General features: G+C 37.1%; 1 protein-coding gene across 1 annotated transcript in view; it reads left to right on the top strand.

The window, feature by feature from the left end:
* Window positions 1–17,959, top strand: part of LOC126278786 (uncharacterized) — a 97,728-nt gene extending 79,769 nt beyond the window's left edge. Inside the window, exons 8-9 of the mRNA XM_049979066.1 lie at window positions 11,615–11,834; window positions 11,954–17,959. Of these exons, the coding sequence (XP_049835023.1) occupies window positions 11,615–11,834; window positions 11,954–12,014 (281 nt within the window). The 3' untranslated portion in view covers window positions 12,015–17,959. The remainder of the gene's footprint in view (window positions 1–11,614; window positions 11,835–11,953) is intronic.
* The last annotated feature ends 5,477 nt before the right edge of the window (window positions 17,960–23,436 follow it).

Raw genomic sequence — 23,436 nt, 5'->3', positions numbered from 1 at the left:
TTAAATTTTCCTATTTGTTTGTTTGTGCTACTTAACAGTGATGTTGCTATTGGCTGACTACATCATGTGTCCTATGCTCTGTCACTTAACACGAAGAAAGTAAATTTCCACCCAAGAGAAAGTGTATTTTTAACCAGGAAATCCAGGAAAAATCTGAGAATCTCATTTCCTTGTCCGCATATACACCCTGTGTACTGTACAGGGTGCATGCAACACCCATCACTGGTGTTGCTCCTAAGGGTGGGCTTCTGGCACTGTCTGCACTAGACACCAGCAGCAAAAATGTAATGCAGTCAAAGGCTATTCTCAAACATTCAAGGTAGTCTCACCAAAGAACTTTGTGCGTTAATGCCGGATAATACAGGGTTCCTCATTCTGTTAATAGGAAAACCTTTGTCTTGTAGTGATCCATGCCATTCATGGAAGGGCATGTAGACACGTACTTTAGATATAGAGCTCAGACTAGAGATGAGCGTGATTGCAGATAGTTTGTAAACACATGCTGTGAGAAGTATTACTCAGCAAGTGTGAGTCTATCTTCTTTAGAGCATTTGTAATCTCCATGGAGCAAGGAGGAATGAAGGAGCTCTGGTACTATGGAAGATTTGCAGCACAAAGGAAGACAGATACAATGTATATAAGCGATTGTTGTTATATACTATTCATAGAATGTTAATGAAAGGCCTTTGAGACAGTAATATTAGTTGGTTTCCATGTAACAAGTAACCTTCTTCTGAAAGTTTGTGACAGTATTCGGAGTTAATTGAAACCTATCTACACTTTACTTAAGTAGAGAAGCAGTGTTGTGTTTTATAGTCACTTCACTTATAGAAATCTGCACAAAGAAAGAAGTTCGATGCCGAGGAAGAACAGGTTACAACATAGCTGGACACTGAGGTAAATCTTGAGAGTTGCAAGGCTGAATGTCTACACCAGTCTAATAAGGTAGTGTTAAGGCGGCAGTGTAAGGTGTAGCTGCGTGGAGTAATAGGTTGGGAACAAACATTGCTCAAGCAGTTAAAATATCACCGCATCAAAACATCACCACACTAGCTTAATACAGCTGTTATCAGCCAATAATAAACACTCCAGTCTCTGTTAATCAGCTGTTGCCAGCCAAATTAAGTTGACTCAAAATTAACACTGCCCCAAAAACTGGATGTACCAGTAACTGTCAGGATCTCATCAGATTTCATCCTGTGTCCCTTGTTTAAAGAATACTCTGCTGCCGCCAATTTTCAGGCTCTCATAACCTCTTGTGACTGATTTATTGATTGACTTTTTATTGGTCCAGTTTTATCATATAGCACAAATTGTACAATTGATATTGGACAGGTCAAAGATAAGTTACAATAGCACATAGTATTAGCAAAATAGTAGGCAAATTAAAATTGGGTACGTATTACAACTAATTTTGTTACATATTCATAAATTCTCTGACAGAATAGGAACAGTGCTTTGTTAGAAATGCCTTTAGTTTAGCTTTAAATATTCGATGAGTGGTATTTTTTATTTCCTCTGATATCTTATTGTGTAGTATTACACCAGTGTTAATTATGCTCCTCTGATAGGTGGTTGTTCTGTGATAGGTTTGATGTATATTTAATTCCATTCTGATATTAGAGTTGTGTACATTTTTGTTCTGTAGAAGTTTGGCTGTTTTCAGGAGGTAGTCCCTAGTGAACAAGATAGTTTCATAAACAAATAAACTTGGAACATTTAGAACACCAAACTCAGTAAAATGGGATTTGCAGGACTCCATCTTTTTAAGGCCACAAATTATTCTTAAAGTTCTTTTTTGCATTCTAAAAACCTTTACACTGTGAGTTGTGTATCCCCAGAAAATGATCCCATATCAGATTAGTGAGTGGAACTGTGCATAGTATGCCTACAGTACTGTTGTTTCGCTTGTTGTAGCCTTTAAAATTCTTAGGCCATAGCACACAGATGATACTTTTCTACACAAGTTATTTATATGTGTGCCCCACTTTAAATCTTGCTGAACCCAAAGACCCAAGAATTTTGTGACACTTACATTTTCTAGGGGATCATTTTTTAATTGGGCTTGAATAGACATTTGATTAGTTGGAGGAATTAAATGAAAATCGACACACACCATTTTTTCAGTATTTATAATGAGTTTGTTTTTGTGAAGCACTCAGAAAGTCTTTTCGTAGAACTTTCTGCTGTGAACCCCAAAGTTTCTGGACTGGATCCAGTGAGCAATATGCTGGTGTCATCAGCAAACAGGATAGTTTTTGTGGGACTCATATATTCAACTAAGTCATCCACATAAATCAAGAAGAGTAGTGGACCTAAGATTGAGCCCTGTGGTACACCATATTTTATTGGTAATTCGCTAGAAAGAAGGGAGTTGTTTCTTGTTTTATTCATTTTGTTGAATTCATACTGAAGTGATACTTTCTGCCTGTGGTTTTTTAGGTATGAACACAACCAGCTATGTGCTACACCTCTTACTCCTCGTCTTGTAATTTTTCGAGCAGAGTGTTATGGTCCAGGACGTCGAAGGCTTTTGATAGATCTGGAAAAATACCTGCAGCAAATTTATGTTGATCAAGGGATTTTAAAATGCAGTCTAAGAATTCGAAAATTGCTGTCTTTGTTTGATTTACACTTTCTAAAACCATGTTGTTGTACTGTAAGAGGTGCATATTTATTTATGAAACTTAAAATCCTGTCATAGAAGAGTTTTTCTAGAATTTTTGAGAAGGAACTTAACTGTGACATGAGTCGGCAGTTTGATATTTTTTCAGAAGAACCTTTTTTTAGTAGTGGTGAAACTTTTGCTATTTTAAAAATATCTGGAACTACACCAGTTTGTAAAGAGAAGTTGAAAATTTTTGCCAAGGGGTTTGCTATGTGGTGAGCACATGCTTTTAATATGAAATCAGGTACTTCATCAGGAGCACTTGACAATGATGCATCTGTTCTAAACTGTGTAATTACACTCAACAATCTTTAGTGCCACCGGCCCAAGTGTGTGAGGACAGTCTTTAATTGTGATATACCTTTTGTACTGGTGTCTTCTATGGGTGGTACAACGAGCCAATCTTGGAGCAACACTGGTGGTGAGTAGCCCATGTGCTGTCCATGGTAAAAGGGCCCATGTAGGACTATGGTTTCTAGTCTTTTATCAGTTTTCAGTGAGACTCAGCAGTAAGAGTAGCGTCTCTCCTCAAGATGGGGTGCAGATGGACCCCTGAAATATCAAGTCATGTTGATTTTAGGATCCGGCAGCAAACCTGGAGGAGACTACCAAGAATTATTAAGCCAGGAAAGCCTATGCAAGTTTTTTAATGATAAAGTTGCAATTTGGTAATAATCTGGGAAATTTACTTTTAATGATAGATGTTGCTAGCTTTTGAAAGAAGTTATATTTATTCTCAGGAGCAAACTACTCGCAAGACAGTACAAAAATATAGCTGGGCTGTTGTAGCAAAAGTGCGAGTTCTGGATATTGAGACAGCCAAGTCTGTAGAGATGGCAGAATGGGCTACCTGATGGAAGTTATATCATCTCTGGATTTGGAGGATACTACAGTCTTCCACACAAAATTTGGTGCATAGGGATTGCTTTTGTGTATGGGGGGAGGGGAGGGGGGGGATTAGTGATGAATCTAGCTCAGCCCATGTAGTGTAATCATGTCAGCAGTGGTGGTTTAGGCTTGGTAGCAGTGTTATATCATTCTCATTGGCTGCTAGAAAAAGCATTGTTGGAGCACTGCTACATGCAGAGACCTGAGGCCAGTTGTAGCAGCCATTAGATGAGGTTGGAAATCTAGGGCAGTAGTGATGGCAGTGGAAGTGTCAGTAACTGATGTCTGTGTATGTGTGAAGTTGGGCCTGGTGGTGACTAGGCTGGCCTCTGTAAGGTTAAATTTGAGTACCCAAATTTAATATGAAAATGGATTCCAGTCATAATATGGAAAAGGCCCAGCCCTGTAAACATTGTGCCATCATTTTTTTAGTTGGGGTTTGATTCCAAACAGGGCTATTAATGGGGTAGGATCTGTCTCCAGGAAAAGCTTCGTCCCATGAATGTGTTGATGAGTGTAAGGTCCTGCAATAATTATTGCTATTGCTTCTTTTTCATTTGTGAATAATTTTGTTATGTTGCCATAAACATCTTTGACGCATAAGTTAATGAATGGTCTGGAGGACTGTCATTGTTGTTGTGTGAGAATGGCTCCCATGGTGTAGTGTGTTTCTGTTTTCCATGGAAGTATGTGGTGACAAATTACGGCAATTGTAGTGCCACCTTGAGCTGCTGTTTGGTGTGGTCCTTTTTTTTCGGCAGCTGATTCAGTGATTAAGCAACATCTGAGACACCAGGAATGAAGTATGCCAAGTAGATAGACGACGTCAGCCAATAATGACTGTAACTCTCTCAAGACTGAAAGCCATAGCAAAATATCTATTTTCTCTACATGCTGGTGGGCATTGAGCTGAATTTTTTTTTTATTTTTAAGTTTTTTTTAAGATTACATTTTATTACAGTTGCTTGCTCCATGCTACATTAAACATGCAAATTTTACAAATATCCTTTCTGTATAGTTCCTGTAATAATGACTTAATTTAAATAATGTGCACAAAATGGTATAGACTACATTAGTTGTTTCTAAAATCTTTGGAAAACCACCCGAGTACTTTCTACAGCAGAAGTAAACACTTACAGCTGTATACTTGAAAAGGTACGTTGATTATCACCACTTTATGTAATTCATCATCGACTGGCAGTTGTAAATATGGATCAATAAGTCTCTCTATGAAAAGTAGTAGGTGCATTTGAGACTGCTAAAAAGAACCTCAGTTGAGGAAGGAGATATGAATTGATCACATACTCAGATTTATTACAGATTCAGAGCCACCATAGAGACATGTTCTACCATCACCATTACAAGTGACTGCTAAAACTGTGGCTCTGGCACTAGCAGTAATCAATTATATGACACAAGGTCCACTAAAGAGTTCAATCAGTTGTGATATTTTCCCTAATAGTGTGAGGGACTGTCTTTTTTTTGTTTTGTTTTTGGTTTTTGTGTGTGTGTGTGGGGGGGGGGGGGGGGGAGGGGGGGGGAGAGAGACATGCAGGGCTGTTGAGGGAAACAAAGAAGTGTGTCCGAAATGAGGATGTCCAACTCACTCCACGAGCAAATAAACTTTTTTGGAAGAGATCTTCCAGAGCTTACAAAGGTATGATATCTGATACTGAATTCACATTTTACTGAACTGAGAAATCAAACACAATAAAGTTCAGAAATATTATTAACAGTATGAGTGAACCATTAAAGGTGCTTTCCTATGTGAAATCAGTATTGTAAATTTCCTTTTAATAAAAACTTGCTGGTGACCATAGTTTAATAATCTGAGGTGCCAAGCTTCAAATTTTGGCACTCCTTGGTGTACAAATGTTTTTAAATTTACTGAACATACAGATGAAGCTGAATCTACTTCAAATGTCATTGGCAGTGACTTAATTTGTAAAGCAATGAACAGATAATGTGGATCCCAGATGCTGTTGTACATAATTGAAATCAAATATTAGTTTATCCTTTGGTACTTTGTGGCCAACTTTGTGACAAGCAAACATTCCATCATACTTAGTATCAAGTGACATTGGTAATGCTGGAGAAGGTAAACGTGATTTAAGATTTGTTGCCCTCTGTGCCTAGCGATGACACAGAAGGCAAAATGTGCCTTTTGTCAACTCTGATGTAGTGGCAGGGGCTGGGTAGAACATTGGAACATATTCAACACAGCAATCTGCAGTTGGGTTGGCAGCGTCTGCTGCTGTAGGAATTCTAAGCTAACGATAATGACAAGTTTCTGTGCAAATTGTGCTGTCAAGAAGCCACAACTCTCTGTGAATGGTAAGGAACTGAGGCAGCCATTGGCTTCAATTTTCATAAAAAGTGTAACATACCAGAAGACCATTGGAGAAAAGAAGCACATTGTTAATCTGATGTTGTTAATTGGAAGGTTATACATTGAAGGCCGAGCTACCACTCCTCTGATGCTAGATTAGATTAGATTAATACTTGTTCCATAGATCATGAATACGACACTTCGTAATGATGTGGAACGTGTCAGGTTAATGAAAGATGTCTGTACAAGATATTACATTACACAAAATATTGCATGACACTAATGCTTAAGTTAGTTTTTTTTCCATCCCTTGATTTATATCTAAAAATTCAGCCAATGAGTAGAAGGAGTTGTCATCTAGAAATTATTTTAATTTATTTTTAAATGTTGGTTGACTATCTGTCAGGCTTTTGATGCTGTTTGGTAGGTGACCAAAGACTTTTGTGGCAGCATAATTTACCCCCTTCTGTGTCAAAGTCAGATTTAACCCTGCATAGCGAAGATCATCCTTTCTCCTGGTGTTATAGCTATGCACACTGCTATTTACTTTTGAACTGGGCTGGATTATTAACAACAAATTTCATAAGTGAATATATATACTGTGAGGTTACTGTGGGGATCCCTAGATCCTTAAATAGATGTCTGCAAGATGACCGTGGGTGGGCTCCAGCAATTATTCTGATTACACGTTTTTGAGCAATGAATACTTTTCTACTCAACGATGAATTACCCCAGAATATGATACCATACGAAAGCAGTGAATGAAAGTAGGCATAGTAAGCTAATTTACTGAGATTCTTATCACTAAAATTTGCAATAACCCTAATAGCATACGTAGACAAACTCAGACGTTTCAGCAGACCATCAATGTGTTGTTTCCACTTTAACCTCTCATCAATGGACACACCTAAAAATTTTGAAAATTCTACTTTAGCTACAGACTTCTGTTCAAAGTCTATGTTTATTACTGGAGTTGTGCCATTTACTGTACGGAACTGTATGTACTGTGTTTTATCAAAATTTAGAGAGAGTCCGTTTGCTGAGAACCACTTAATAATTTTGTGAAAAACATAATTGACCATTACATCACTTAGTTCTTGGTTTTTGGATGTTATTACTATACTTGTATCATCAGCAAAAAGAACTAACTTTGCATCCTCATCAATATGGAATGGTAAGTCATTAATGTATATCAAGAACAGTAAAGGACCTAAGACCGAACCCTGTGGGACCCCGTGCTTGATAGCCCCCCAGTTTGAGGAATCAGCTGTTGTATTAACATTACATGAACCACTTATTTCAACTTTCTGCATTCTTCCAGTTAAGTATGAATTAAACCATTTGTGCACTGCCCCCCTCAAACCATAATGATTTAGCTTATCTAAAAGAATTCCATGATTTACACAGTCAAAGGCCTTTGAGAGATCACAAAAAATACCAATGGATGATGTCCGGTTATTCAGAGCATTTAATATTTGATCAATGAAAGCGTATATAGCATTTTCTGTTGAAAAGCCTTTCTGGAAACCAAACTGACATTTTGTTAGTACTTTATTTTTACATATATGGGAGGCTACTCTTGAATACATTACTTTCTCAAAAATTTTTGATAGAGCTGTCAGAAGAGAGATTGGGCGATAGTTGTTGACATCCGACGTATCCCCCTTTTTATGCAATGGTTTTACAATGGCATATTTCAGTCTATCGGGGAAAACACATACGTGGCTGAGAATCCTACTTATCTGTGGGGACCAAGCTTTAAGTATCTTGCTGGAAATGCCATCAATTCCATAAGAGCTTTTACTTTTCAGTGAGTTTATTATTTTACTGATTTCAGAGGGAGAGGTTTGTGGAAATACAGTTGTTTCAAACTGCACAGGTATGGCCTCTTCTATTAGAAGCCTTGCCTCTTCTAGTGAAGATCTAGATCCTACTTTCTCCACAACATTTAAAAAATGATTACTGAAAATATTTCCAATTTCATATTGTTTGTTAGTACACTTGTCATTCAGTTTTATGGCACTAAAGTCTTCCTGTGCTCTTGGTTGCCCTGTTTCCCTTTCAATAATATTCCAAATTGATTTAATTTTATTATCAGAGTTACTGATCTCAGACATGATACACATGCTTCTGGACTTTTTAATAACTTTTCTTAGTACCGCACAATAGTTTTTATAATATTGAACAATTTCGGGGTCAGTACTCCCTCTTGCTGTTAGATACAGTTCTCTATTACGGTTGCAAGATATTCTTATTCCTGTAGTTAGCCAAGGTTTTTTATATGTTTCCTTGGAATTATGTTTCACTGTTTTCTTGGGAAAACATTTTTCAAATACCCTTAAAAATCTATCGTGAAATAAGTTATATTTCAAGTTTGCATCGGGTTCCATATACACTTCATCCCAGTCTAGCTCCTTTAGTCATTCCCTAAAGTTTGCACTATTTATATTGGTAATTGAACGCACTGCTTTGAAATTCTGATTTGATATACTGCATGGAGCTATGCCATGTACTGTAACCAGCTGTGCACCATGATCTGAAAGACCATTCTCAACAGGATAAGCATTTATGTCCTTAAACTTATCTTGGTCTATAAAAAAGTTATCTATCAATGTCCTGCTGTTCTTTGTTATCCGAGTAGGAAAATCAATGACGGAGCTCAAATTGAAAGAACTGAGTAATACTACAAGGTCATTCTTCCTATCACACTCTTTCAGGGAATCAACATTGAAATCCCCACAAATGATAATTTGCTTCCCCTTGTCTGACAGATAGCACAACAAAGCATCCAAGTTTTCTAGAAATAGCTGGAAATTCCCTGAGGGGGACCTATACACTGTTACAATTATGAAAGTGCCATCATTTAGTTTTAGATCAGTGGCACATGCTTCCATATGTTGCTCTACACAAATTTTTTTAGTTTCTAAATGTTTTGTGCTGTGGAAGCTTTTGACATATATGGCAACTCCTCCTCTCATCATATTATCTCTACTTACATGTGCAGCTAATTTGTACCCATTGATGCTAACCTTTTGCATATCAGTGACAATGTGATGCTCAGACAGGCATAGTACATCTATTACATTCTCAGTTTCTATATCTTCTAAACAAAGCAGAAGCTCATCAATTTTATTCTTCAATCCCCCAATATTTTGATGAAATATACTAACATTTTTCATTTTACTTTTGTGAGTATCTTGAACTTTTTTAACATCTTTAGTACTTGCCTGGCCGAGTTTCCCTCTGGACACTGATCTTACACTAAAAAAGAGTTACCACCATGAGATGTAGTTCCTCCCACCTTTAAATTTCCTGCTATCAGCCCAGCCAGTTTAACCTTCCCCTTCTTGTTGAGGTGTAGGCCATGTCTAGTATAGTCCCACCTACAAAGTGAAGTAAGGGAACATGTGCCAAAAGAGCATGAATTGATGACCGTGTTTTCAGTAATAATAAGAACTCCTTGTTCTTGTAATTGTCACTGCATCATTTATATAGGGTGTTAACTAATATGTGGGGAACCTCGGGGAAGTGTTTGGAGGACTTAAAAAGAAGCAAAAACAATTTCACATACACATATAGTCATTTTTTTTTAATTTTCTTAGTTACAGACACTTTCGTACTGTTACATGTTTGCTTCATTTCAGTCTTTTTGTTTTCAAGTTTCCAGCTTGGTCCTATTGGTATTTTTTCTTTTCTTATGTTGTCTTCTGATGGCTAAATGAAATGCTCAAAATGTCTACCATTAGTGTTGTCTGTCAGTAGCTTCTAAATGCTATATCATGGATCGTCATACTTGCTCCTGTATTCCAGGTGTCTCCTGTATCTACTGAAATTGTTCTTGAACACAGTGGACAGAGATTGCCAATATTCGCAGTAAGTCTTGAATATAATATGTTCTTTAAATGCTGGAAATTTGAAAACAAAATGACAAACAAAGTAAACATGTAACAACAAAACAGAATCTGTAATGAAGAAAATTAAAATAATTAACCATATGTATGTATGAATTTTTTTGGTTCTTTTTCCCCAGAGGTTTCCCACATATTAGTTAACACTCTGTATTTGCAGCTGAAGACTGGGCCAAGGATGCATTGAGTCAATTTGGATGTCTTGTCACAACCGTTGCTGGTCTGCAGTATGCAGTTGTTAGCACAATTGGCTTGCATTTGGGAGGGCAGTGGTTCAAACTCGCTTCCATTGTTCCTGATTTAGGCTTTTGGTTGACTTCCCTAACTCACTTAGGCAAAAGCTGGGATGGTTTCTTCAAAAGTGCACGGCTGCTGTCCTCCTCTGTCCTTTCCTAATCTGAGCTTGTGCTCCATCTCTAATGACCTCATTGTCGATGGGACATTAAACACTAATCTCCTCCTCCTCCTCCTCCTCCTCCTCCTCCAGTGTGCAATTTATGTATGGAACACAATTGTTCACAAACCATTACAAAAATATGGCAAGACCATCTTAGCACAAATCATTGTTCTCTAAGTTGGTAGCTGTGGATGGTATGCCATAATGTAGCCAGGCAGTCATAGCACTGCACTGCCCACAATTCCTAATGAGGAACCATTAGTTTACAGTTGGTTCCTCGTTGTAGAACTGGGCTGCCATAGCCGTGGCTACAGTTTCGTAATGGAAGTGAATGAAACTTGTATTTTTAGGCAGATTGGCAAATATGAGCAGAGTAACATGTAACAGTGGCAGTAATAACTGAATTAAGCAGACATGTGACTAAGTTCGGTGGCATACAGAAGTGGCATACAATGATGGTACAGTGTTCAAGTGATCTCCTGGAGTGTGCAGGATAGTAATGTGACTTCATTTGGATGGCTGCTTCTGGGTTCTTGCTGTCAGAAAGAGAGGATCTCTCTGCCACGTAGAAGATTATGTTGTCTGGCATGTCATTGCTAAATTCAGATGTACTAGTCTAGGTATTTTAAAGTTTAATTGATTTTTATTCAGTGTTATATATATATTATTATATATTGCATATCTCAGTATGTAAGGTACCTCTAGTTATTTCTCATTTTGCTATAATAATGTGCTGTAAATTCTTTAAGTGTTCATGTCTTTTACTCTATAAGGTATTTCCACTTCACAAAAAATAATAAGAAAAAACTTAATGTACCTTACATACTGAGAGATGCAATATACAATACATGTCATTGTGTAACATACTGTTATTTCATATCTCAGTATGTGGGTACCTCTAGTTAGTTCTTATTTATTGCTCGTGAACTGGCGAATAATGGGACTAGGAAATTGAAAGATACAAACTGGTGCATTATTGTTGTTTATTATATCATTATTCTGGGTTGCAGTCACTGATTTTATCCAGAAATTGAATCTTTGTAATAATGAAAGAATAATAATGCTTTAGTTAGTATTTATCAACTACATTTTGATAAATGTCGCATATTTGTTTTTCTGTTTTTTGTGTGTTTGTATGTCGCTCTGCCAGACTGCAGATATGTACTTTTCATATTAAGTGTCTGTAAGTCAAGCAGACTAATAATATCTGCTACAGGCGGATCAATTCAGGACGTGGAGAGAACTTGTTAGTGAGTCACTTGAACATATTTGCATCACTTTTTTTATGACTTGAAAGTATCTCATAATCTTCATGATGTTACACAGATTTAGATATTCCCAGTTAAAGAGCGAAGAAAGGAGGTTGAAAGAGATAATTAGTGAAGAAAAATAGTTGAAGAAATTTCTTTTCTTGTCTGTTTAAGAAAGGCGACGTTTACGTGAAGATGAATACCCTTTGTTGGTACGAGTTATGTTGGGTCCACATGAAGATGTTGCAAAGCTGTTTTTAATGGATAAACAGAATACAGAAGAAATCAGCAATGAAGTGGCTCAGTTTCTAAATCTCAGCATTACAGAATGCCGTGCTATTCTTATGCGTTATCAGGAAGAGGAAGAGCGAGAAACAAAACGCATCAAAGCTAAGTAAGAGACACACATTCACCCTAATTTTAAAATTCTTATTGTTATTAGTGTGCTATTTGACAGCTATGAATCATGTTGATCTATTTATAACTTTTTGAGTACAATTTAAACTTTTCCAGATATCGGGAGATGCGTAGACGAATAAGGCAAAGAATGGATGATCTTAAGGTAAGGTTATGATATTTTGATTTTTCTTTCTTGGTTTGGACTGGGTGGATAGCAGCTGTGAGGAAGATCTGCACATATACTCCACTTTGCTGCAAGTTTATTTTTTCTGTGTAAATTGTTGTTAAAAAGTCAGCAATATAGTAGAACTAAATGAAGAAATGTACTGTTAGGTGTGCTTGGTTTGAAATAAGTGCTATCTGCAAGCTGAACACTGTGTTAGTTTTGAGTGGCTTGTAACTTCAGTAGAAAATTTGTGAAACCTCTCTGCAACAGAAAGCAATGTCAGCATATAGTGTCATGCTTCCACAGTGCAATAGTTTTGGCTCTGGAAGCTGTTCTGTGTGGTGTATTACTGATTACAATAAGTTTGTATTAGTGTTTGAAGTAACTTGATGAGGTCAGATTATGTTATTTTCTGATAGATCTGCATGTATTGAAGTGTTATGTAAGTATTCTATGAGATATTGATTAATTACTTGTAATGCTTTATGTAACCTGCATTTGAAGCTGGATTTATATGTAAGGCAGCATTCTACTCAGTTCTGCATATTAGGAGCAAATGATTATTAATTAACTAATGTAACATAACTAATACCATCTGAGAAGAAAAAAAAGTAACATTGCTCTGACAGTTTTAGTTTTATGGGCACATGAGTATTTCTGTAACTGTTTTCTTTGGTTGCAGTCATGTGTGAAGAAGTGGGTAAAAGGCATCATTTTCGTGTACAGAAACATTATTTCACTCCCAGATCTGTGATGTAAGCGAATTACCTTACATCCTTCATTTACTTACATTTACTTATGTTGTACTACCAAAAATGTTTGATGGACACAAAGCAATTAGGAGATTATTTGCCCTTTGCATGTAGTTAAATTTCTCATGATGTAAGGGAAGGAGGTGAGAGTTGGACTCATAAATTATTAGATACACACACTCCTCAGAAAGTCCGCAGCTCATGGTCTAGGCGAGTGTTGCTGCCTCTGGATCACGGGGTCTCAGGTCTGATTCCCGGCCGGGTTGGTTGGTTTTCCCTGCCCAGGGACTGGGTGTTTGTGTTGTCCTCATCATTTCAATTGGGACTTTGTAGTTGAGTGGCCTACAAACCAAACATTGTTGTTGTTGTCATCATCATCATCATCATCATCATCATCAACCCCCCCCCCCCCCCCCCCTCTCCCTCCTTTTCCTCTCTTCGCAGAAGTCACTATACCCCATGTTCTTTCATCAAGTAAGTCTTGGCATTAGGATGCTTCTTGTAACATAGAACATTTGAAAATATTTTCAGCAGTACAAGTCTTACATTTTTCAAACACTTTTTGTGAAACACTACCTCATAATTAAATGCAGATGCTTTCATTTATAAATGAGATTTTACTTTTAGCATGAACACTTGCAGCACAACAAGCATTGCACTAACAATGGAATATGTTTTCCTACTTCAGAGCCAACTGAAATTATGTAGGTAGTTAACCTATGACTGTGTCAATGGTGTTTTGTGAGATATATGGTGGAGTACGTTTGGAGGAGTGGCTGTTTATTATTTCTTAAGCATCTTCTTTACAAACAAGAAATAAAGACCTGCAAGATTTAATGATTAATAGTGAAAATCTTACATACTCTGCCTGTTAGTACTAAAATCACTTTCTTTATGTGTCAGTTACTACCTTTGTATTTTGCTTGTGTCTGGTCATGATGCCATATTCTGTTTTTTTTTAGTGCTTATTTATTTTCTTATACACTTCTTATTTTCTTACACTATTGAAACTAACAAGAAGCTCTTAACACAGTTTGTTAGGAATGAGAGTACAGGATACGTACACTCATAAAATGGACCTTTTCACTGTTTCTACGCAGAGTTAGTCATGGAATTAGTGCTGTTTGGTCATTTTGTCACATGTCTTATTTGTATGTCACAACTCTATATATTTGTAGTGTAAGATGAATAAAAACATAAAGGATTTAAGATACGGTTTTAGGTAAAGACTGTTCTGAGCATTGTGCTGACAGATTTTGGTCTCTAGTAATATGGAGGGAAATGTGTTACACTATTTAAAAAAGTTGCCCAAATAGCTATCTTTGCTTTCATATACATTTGTACCCATACCAGAAGAACATGTGTTTGTCAACAGAGATGATGCAGGCATTTCTGTATTTGAAAAAGACATTTTTATATTTTCTTTTTTAAATTTATTCATTGTAATGACTGGGCAAAAGGATTATCAGACCTAGAGCATTACTTTGATAAATTATAAATTCACGCGATTAAACTTTTTTTTAAGTACTGTACCATATTGTGTGCAGATAACACCACATGTTTCATCTAACTGTTGTAATGATGATTGTTCACTTTGCCAGGGGTTGTATGTTCTTGCTACCCTGTGAGATGTTCATGTGCAGCAATCAGATCAGACCACATTTCCAACAAGCTTTTCACCATATTAACAAGAAATGGTTTATCAGGGCTCCAAAATGGTTTTCATGGTTTAATCTACCAAGGATAAGTACTGGAAAAAAGATTGGCAATAATACTCTTTTTGTGGTGAATCATTAACTGAAATTTTACGTCATAGAATATGAGATAATCACACTTCATATTTCAATATAAACTGCACGTTCATCTTTGCCCAAGACTTCTATAGAAGGTGTGTTTCTTGGTACATTAATATTTCACATGCAAATAAATTTATTACATGACTGGAAACCGACTAGAATGCTGCTGAATAGTTTTTGACTTTATGGATTTAGAATTGCACACTATTTTGAATCTTTTTTCAGTACTAGTGGAAATATACTAAGATTTATGTTGGAGGCTATCTGAAAGAAAAAGAAATATTATTTGAGACAATATTAAATTTTCTTATGAAGAAATACTAATTGAAAATTGGTTAATAATATCATTAATATTGTCATTAATTTCATTGAAAAGCCTCTATTTATTGCAAGTTAGTCTCTTTTATATGTAGTACAATGTTTTATATTGTATGGTCAAAGATGAAACTGCAGATCTCACTGTCATGGGAACTGTCAATTCAGCTTTTTTGTATTTTTGGATAGTAATTCCAGTCATCTAGTAGTGTATAGTTACAAGTCTGTAAGGCTTAGCTGAAATACTTAGTTCCTTTCATATAATAATAAGTAATAATTATTTGCATACATTTTTGAGCTGTTTGTGCATTATCTGTTTTTGAGATATATACGGTTTTCATATGTTATTGTTATGTTAGGGGCATGTTTTAGACAGGCCATTTGTTAATACTCTGGGCTGTTTGTTAAAAACTCCTTCAGCCATCAGAAGAAATAAACATTTTTGTGTATCTCTTTCTGTTTCAAATGGTGCTGTGTGTGTATATGTCGAGATAGTTAATATTCCTTTTCTTTTTCAAAGTATAACTTTTCGATGTCTAATAAGACACCAGAAAGTCCTGAGTGTAATGCAAAGAATGGAAGGGGTAAATGTAACCACTCACTATATATTGGAGACCGTGAGCAGTTGAGTTGCTAGGCACACTTGCAGAGAGAGTTGCCTGAGCACTGGATTTTTACATCTGTGTGTGTGTGTGTGTGTGTGTGTGTGTGTGTGTGTCAGTAGAAAGAGCATTATCTGGAAGCTTTCAATTTTATTTATGTCTGCTGCTCAACACTTCAGCGACACAGTGAGTGGTTACCTTTATTTTTAGATGTATCATTCATTTATTTTCTCCTGATAGAGAGAGAGAGAGAGAGAGAGAGAGAGAGAGAGAGAGAGAGAGAGAGAGAGTGCACATGTTATAATAACAATAAAATAATAGATAAAATTTGTAAAAGGACCATTGTGTGTTAAAAATAGGATGCTTGCAGAGGATAATGTAGAGTGTAATGTGCATATATGAAAGCATCATTTTACAGAAATATTTTATTTCACTTAATTTTTGATACTGAAGCATACATGCTGTTGTTGTTTGAAGCATTAAATCATTAATGATAAAACATTTGAAAATAACTGAAAAGTCTAAGATCTTGTTGAAACTTCAAATTTTTGATTGACCTGTTATGGATACTAACATACATCACATATATTTTAGAGACTTGTAATTTCACTTACAATGAAAATTTAAATTTTTATGTAAAGCAGGGACCTTTTGCATTTACCTTGTCTTACAGCATTTCATGGGACAGTGAAAGATTGGGGTGTAGAAACAGTTATTCTGTTTTGTGTGTCACCATACACTCCCCATTACAGCTAAATCATTATGTATATGGTTGAAGTACACACATTGAAGTATCACTTGTTACAGGACTGTAATACTGCTGTTGATATATATGGGCGAAGAACTGTTAGTTCAAAAGAATGAAAAAGAGTAAACTTTTTGACAGTCATGAAACAGTTTTTTATGATTGACAAATAAAATAAAATCTGGATATTAATTAAGCTTTAATATACATTTAAAACAGATTGCTGTGAGAAGCAAATTTTGCATTTCATTTATAGAGCTAGAAGTGACGTAATAATATTGTCATACTTTCAAATTTTCAGTGTAAGTGAAAACAGTTATTTGTTAATATATCTCAGACAGAAGAAGAAATGTCTGGTTCAAAGCAACATAATACTAAAGTAATTGCATTTTGTACCTTGCAGTTATGTTAACATTTGTAGAAGCCTGTTATCTGTTGAGTAACTGACTGATGCAATGACTTAAGTGTGAATGAGATGACTATTTCTCATCTGTTGTGTTGTGTGCTGGATTATTGTACAGCAGCAGGATCTGTTTGAATTACGATTGTGCTGCTTCACTTGTTTCTGAAATCACACGATTGCATTTAGCATAAAGGAACTGGATGGTGTGTGCTGGAATCATGGACTGAAGTTGTTAATTATATTAATGTAGGAATGAAGGAAATAAGAGTGTGTGCGTGGTTTGTCACATTTCACTGTTTTTGTTTTTGTAAGAGGTACAGTACTGATTACTAACAAATATGCGGTACAACAAATTCAGTACATGGAATTGAATCTCTGTTTAATCGTGCAAGTATATTAAGTGTAATACCTTGCATATGAAGTTTACAGTGACAGCTGTGATTTGTTTTGAAATACATGTGCTATTGAAGGAATAATGTGGACTGTTATTAGTGAGTAATCAATTTACAGCCTATTGTGTTCTGTAGCATATGGAATGTGCTTTTGTCTGTAGTATTAGAAAACTGAATGGTCGCATATAGAATTCTTTGTGCTGTTACTTCAATAAATGTGTGTCATATTTTGAATGAAAATATCTAATCTATTTAGTTTGTTCCCTTGGTTAGATATCTTACAACATAGCCTGATAAAATTAAGAGAGAAGAGTTTTTTCCCCAGGGTCTTATTTACAGGGGATAAATAACTTGCTTTTCTCTCTGTAAAATTGTTTCAGTGGTATTTAAATTTATGTAAATGAAGCAAAGGCACCCACTCACCTATAGCTCTGAGTGATGTGTCACACATAGGAACGTACAACAGAAAACAGTATTTTCACTAACTTTGGAGCTTTTGCTCTTTCTCTACCATGCAGACATCCAAACATTGCCAGACTGCGTGTTTCTGTGTACCACACATCAATCAGGTGAGTGGTTGTTTTTCCTTTATTTTAAGTCTTATTTCATTCAGGAATTTCCATTGAATTTTTGTTTTTGATGTACATAATTGTAAACAATTTCGTCTTTGTGAATTATGAAAGTAATGTGGATTAATTATTTTGTGTGGTATTTACTAAGATATAGATTGATGTATGTTGTAACCAAATATATCTTGCAATTATCTGTTTTTATTATAAATCATCTGTCTGCCATTCCATTTCTATGATAGACTTTTCTGTATGAAAGTAAAGCAAGAATTGCACTGCCAGCCAAACTGCAGTTTTCTAAGAAAAATGTAATCGTTGTACAAATCTGTTGAGTTACGTATTAAAGAAACAACGTGCCCATGACTGCATAAAAAACTTTACCTGCATTTAATTTATCAGTGTACATTTTATACCGCATTGTATAAATATCTTTTCTTGTAGTATTAATTTTGATTTTACAGTAAAGTTAACAGAAAATAATGTATATTTTTCTTTATTCATCTTCCTTGTTTGTGCGGGTTCTGTTTTTGATGAAGGTGTTGTTGACCAAAAGCTCACTTCCTGACAGTTCTTTTTGTTGGGCCTGTCTGCGACTCAGCATCTCCACTATTTGATGAGTAGCATCTACCCTTTTCGTAATATAATTAAACGGACAGAAACATGAAGATATGGAGAAGCTTTCATCACGCTTTTTGTCAATATTAGGCAGCTTACAGACCACTGGTGCACACACGCTAGCCCTTTCATTGATGTGAAAGGTATCTGGCACATTAAGAATCATTTCATCACAAGTTCTTTGATACCACTGTTACAAGATATCTAATTCAGGTAAACGTACAAATACATTGGAGGCTCTGTTCGCATTACAAAAGTAGTGTACATTGTCACCCCAGTGAAGACCACTTTTAGTATCACCATACATCTTGTTATTTTACTGGATGATGCATTGATACACACCTTGTGTTATTTTACTGGATGATACATTAATACACACAAAAGAATTTTACTAAACTGATTGAAGCTACATCTACATCTACATCTACATCTACATGACTACTCTGCAATTCACATTTAAGTGCTTGGCAGAGGGTTCATCGAACCACAATCATACTATCTCTCTACTATTCCACTCCCGAACAGCGAGCGGGAAAAACGAACACCTAAACCTTTCTGTTCGAGCTCTGATTTCTCTTATTTTATTTTGATGATCATTCCTACCTATGTAGGTTGGGCTCAACAAAATATTTTCGCATTCGGAAGAGAAAGTTGGTGACTGAAATTTCGTAAAAAGGTCTTGCCGCGACGAAAAACGTCTATGCTGTAATGACTTCCATCCCAACTCGTGTATCATATCTGCCACACTCTCTCCCCTATAACGCGATAATACAAAACGAGCTGCCCTTCTTTGCACCCTCTCGATGTCCTCCGTCAATCCCACCTGGTAAGGATCCCACACCGCGCAGCAATATTCTAACAGAGGACGAACGAGTGTAGTGTAAGCTGTCTCTTTAGTGGACTTGTTGCATCTTCTAAGTGTCCTGCCAATGAAACGCAACCTTTGGCTCGCCTTCCCGACAATATTATCTATGTGGTCCTTCCAACTGAAGTTGTTTGTAATTTTAACACCCAGGTACTTAGTTGAATTGACAGCCTTGAGAATTGTACTATTTATCGAGTAATCGAATTCCAACGGATTTCTTTTGGAACTCATGTGGATCATCTCACACTTTTCGTTATTTAGCGTCAACTGCCACCTGACACACCATACAGCAATCTTTTCTAAATCGCTTTGCAGCTGATACTGGTCTTCGGATGACCTTACTAGACGGTAAATTACAGCATCATCTGCGAACAACCTAAGAGAACTGCTCAGATTGTCACCCAGGTCATTTATATAGATCAGGAACAGTAGAGGTCCCAGGACGCTTCCCTGGAGAACACCTGATATCACTTCAGTTTTACTCGATGATTTGCCGTCTATTACTATGAACTGCGACCTTCCTGACAGGAAATCTCGAATCCAGTCGCACAACTGAGACGATACCCCATAGCTCCGCAGCTTGATTAGAAGTCGCTTGTGAGGAACGGTGTCAAAAGCTTTCCGGAAATCTAGAAATACGGAGTCAACTTGAGATCCCCTGTCGATAGCGGCCATTACTTCGTGCGAATAAAGAGCTAGCTGCGTTGCACAAGAGCGATGTTTTCTGAAGCCATGCTGATTACGTGTCAATAGATCGTTCCCTTCGAGGTGATTCATAATGTTTGAATACAGTATATGCTCCAAAACCCTACTGCAAACCGACGTCAGTGATATAGGTCTGTAGTTAAATGGATTACTCCTACTACCCTTCTTGAACACTGGTGCGACCTGCGCAATTTTCCAATCTGTAGGTACAGATCTATCGGTGAGCGAGCGGTTGTATATGAGTGCTAAGTAGGGAGCTATAGTACCAGCGTAATCTGAAAGGAACCTAATCGGTATACAATCTGGACCTGAAGACTTGCCCGTATCAAGCGATTTGAGTTGCTTCGCAACCCCTAAGGTATCTACTTCTAAGAAACTCATGCTAGCAGATGTTCGTGTTTCAAATTCTGGAATATTCCATTCGTCTTCCCTGGTGAAGGAATTTCGGAAAACTGCGTTCAATAACTCCGCTTTAGCGGCGCAGTCGTCGATAACAGTACCATCGGCACTGCGCAGCGAAGGTATTGACTGCGTCTTGCCGCTTGTGTACTTTACATACGACCAGAATTTCTTCGGATTTTCTACCAAATTTCGAGACAATGTTTCGTTGTGGAACCTATTAAAGGCATCTCGCATCGAAGTACGTGCCAAATTTCGCGCGTCTGTAAATTTTAGCCCATCTTCAGGATTTCGCGTTCTTCTGAACTTCGCATGCTTTTTCCGTTGCCTCTGCAACAGCGTTCGGACCTTTTTTGTGTACCATGGGGGATCCGTTCCATCTCTTACCAATTTATGAGGTATGAATATCTCAATTGCTGTTGCTACTATATCTTTGAATTTGAGCCACATCTCGTCTACATTTGCATAGTCAGTTCGGAAGGAATGGAAATTGTTTTTTAGGAAGGCTTCTAGTGGCACTTTATCCGCTTTTTTAAATAAAATTATTTTGCGTTTGTTTCTGATGTATTTGGAAGAAATGGTATTGAGCCTAGCTACAATGACCTTGTGATCACTAATCCCTGTATCAGTCATGATGCTCTCTATCAGCTCTGGATTGTTTGTGGCCAAGAGGTCAAGTGTGTTTTCGCAACCATTTACAATTCGCGTGGGTTCGTGGACTAACTGCTCTAAATAATTTTCGGAGAATGCATTTAGGACAATCTCGGAAGACGTTTTGTGCCTACCACCGGTTTTGAACAAGTATTTTTGCCAACATACCGAGGGTAGGTTGAAGTCCCCACCAACTATAACCGTATGAGTGGGGTATTTATTTGTTACGAGACTCAAACTTTCTCTGAACTGTTCCGCAACTGTATCATCGGAGTCTGGGGGTCGGTAGAAGGAGCCAATTATTAACTTAATTCGGCTGTTAAGTATAACCTCCACCCACACCAATTCGCACAGAGTATCTACTTCGACTTCACTACAAGATAAACCACTACTGACAGACACCAACACTCCACCACCAATTCTGCCTAATCTATCTTTCCTGAACATCGTCTGAGACTTCGTAAAAATTTCTGCAGAACTTATTTCAGGACTACAGAAGCGTACGAATATTTTGTAAATAGTTACTAGAGAAATTTTGTTTCATTTGTCATGAAGTGCAGTAGGTAGTTTCATCAGCAGTGATAGAGAAAATCATTACCATATTGCCTTTCCTAAAACCAAACACAGGGTGTCTGAAGTGATTGAAATCAGAAAACTCAACACAAAGAAAATATTGAGATATTTCTACAGGTTTATTACAGCTGAACTATTCCAGTAGTGGAAATGAAGCATTATTTCAAGTAAAAGGTTGTTCTTTTTAGGCAACAGCTTTTGTGTCATAGGGAACTGTTGATCATTTAGCTTCCCCTTTAGCCATTGGCTGTGTGATAGTAAAAGCTTAGGGCAAATTTTTTTTTGTGGTATCCTACTCTTGGTAATGAACAGAAGACTCCAAATTGTCACTTGATGTCGGGTTCTTCAAGGTTATCTGGCTGTTTACCCATAATATCGTGGCTACTAACTTCTCCCCATTCCCCCTCAAAGAAATTACCAATGGTTCCAAAAGTTATAAGTGCTGTTTTGTGCTTTTATGTTTCTGTTGGTCCCACTGGGGGTTTAACCTCCTCAAGGTATGCACTGGCCAAGATACAAAGACTGCAATCTTCATGTACATATTTAGAATTTGCATACTTTTGCCTACAAAAATATGGAAATAGACCAGCAAAGTGACAGATTTCCAAAGTCAGAAAATATTATGACCCTAATTAATGCAAAGTTAATGTGCAGATGATTTTATTTGTTTGAGGAAGATATAGTGATGGACCATGGAATGCGATCAAATATCGTAACATTGACAATAAGAGAGATCAAAAACGCTACTACCTCCACTCTTATTACCATTAGTGACATTAGTGACTGTGTTTGATTTTTCTTTATCAGTATGTTCTTGCGATGTATGTCAAGAATAGTTAGGTTGAAAACTGTGTAGTCTCTCCCACTATATGTTTCAATTTCCATACTTAAAATTTGACAAGATACCATATAAATGATTAATGGAAAATCTCATATAAAGATGTGAAACAAATACTAACCAAGAGATAGAGGGGCTGGCCAGTACTTACCTCAGCTCAGTACAGGCGATAGATACACAAAACGGAACAGAAAATTGACATTCCTAGCTTTCGGAACTTCGTTCCTTCAACAGGAGGAGAAAATTTGACGTATGACTTATGACATTCAAAATGTGGGTCAGTAAACTGTTGAGTGTTCTTACTTCTTATTATCAGTTTGCATGGCCAATGTGCAAACACTGTATCTATGTGTAGAGGAATGACTAAATATGTTTCTGCATCATCTCTGTACGTCTTCATCATTATGAGCCATTTATCACCCATTCTTGGGCATGAGTCTCTTCCAGACTTCACTACTAATGCAATACTTCCCACCAACACCAGCTTTTCTGAATTGAGCAGGTGGGAACTTTCCCTGCAATACATCCTATGTTCCCGTAACTCCTGGCCTCAACCTTCGTTACTCACTGTCCTCACCCATCCAGCCTCCTCCCTGTTCCCATTCCAGTACTACACAGCCATCATTTCACCGCCACACCCAGTCTTTTAATTTCTTTTTATTTCTCTCCTTTCTGCTACTTACCCCTCCCCCCTCTGCATCTTCTCTCCTGCCCTCAGTCTAAACTGCAACACTTCACTATCTGCCACTCCCACCATACTATCCATCCCCCTCCCCACCCCAGCCTCCTCTTTACCCCCACCCAGTCGCCACTCCCATCATGCACTGGTGCTGCTGCCCACAGTGTGGTTTCAGTTGTCTTAGACTGCAGATGTGTGTGCAAGTTGCGTTTGCGTGTGCGTGTCTACTACTGACAAAGGCTTTAATGGCCGAAAGCTTTAATTGTGTGAATATTTTTGTTGTGCCTATCGTGAGTCAGCATCTCCGCTATTTGGTGAGTAACAGCTTTCCTTCTCTAGTATTGTTACAGTTTCAGTTGTCTTAGACTGCAGATGTGTGTGCAAGTTGCGTTTGCGTGTACGTGTCTACTACTGACAACAGGTCCAATTTGTATGGTTTTAATACAGACATTTCCATAGTACCTTCCACATTGTAACACTGGGCATATTCATTTCTCATTGATTTATGTAAGACTGCTGAACTTGTTCAATT

This window comes from Schistocerca gregaria, chromosome 1, assembly GCF_023897955.1.
Source record: "Schistocerca gregaria isolate iqSchGreg1 chromosome 1, iqSchGreg1.2, whole genome shotgun sequence".
In the NCBI taxonomy this organism is placed as follows: domain Eukaryota; kingdom Metazoa; phylum Arthropoda; class Insecta; order Orthoptera; family Acrididae; genus Schistocerca; species Schistocerca gregaria.
The sequence above is the reverse complement of the archived record's forward strand: the minus strand, read 5'-3'. Positions and strand labels throughout refer to the sequence as shown.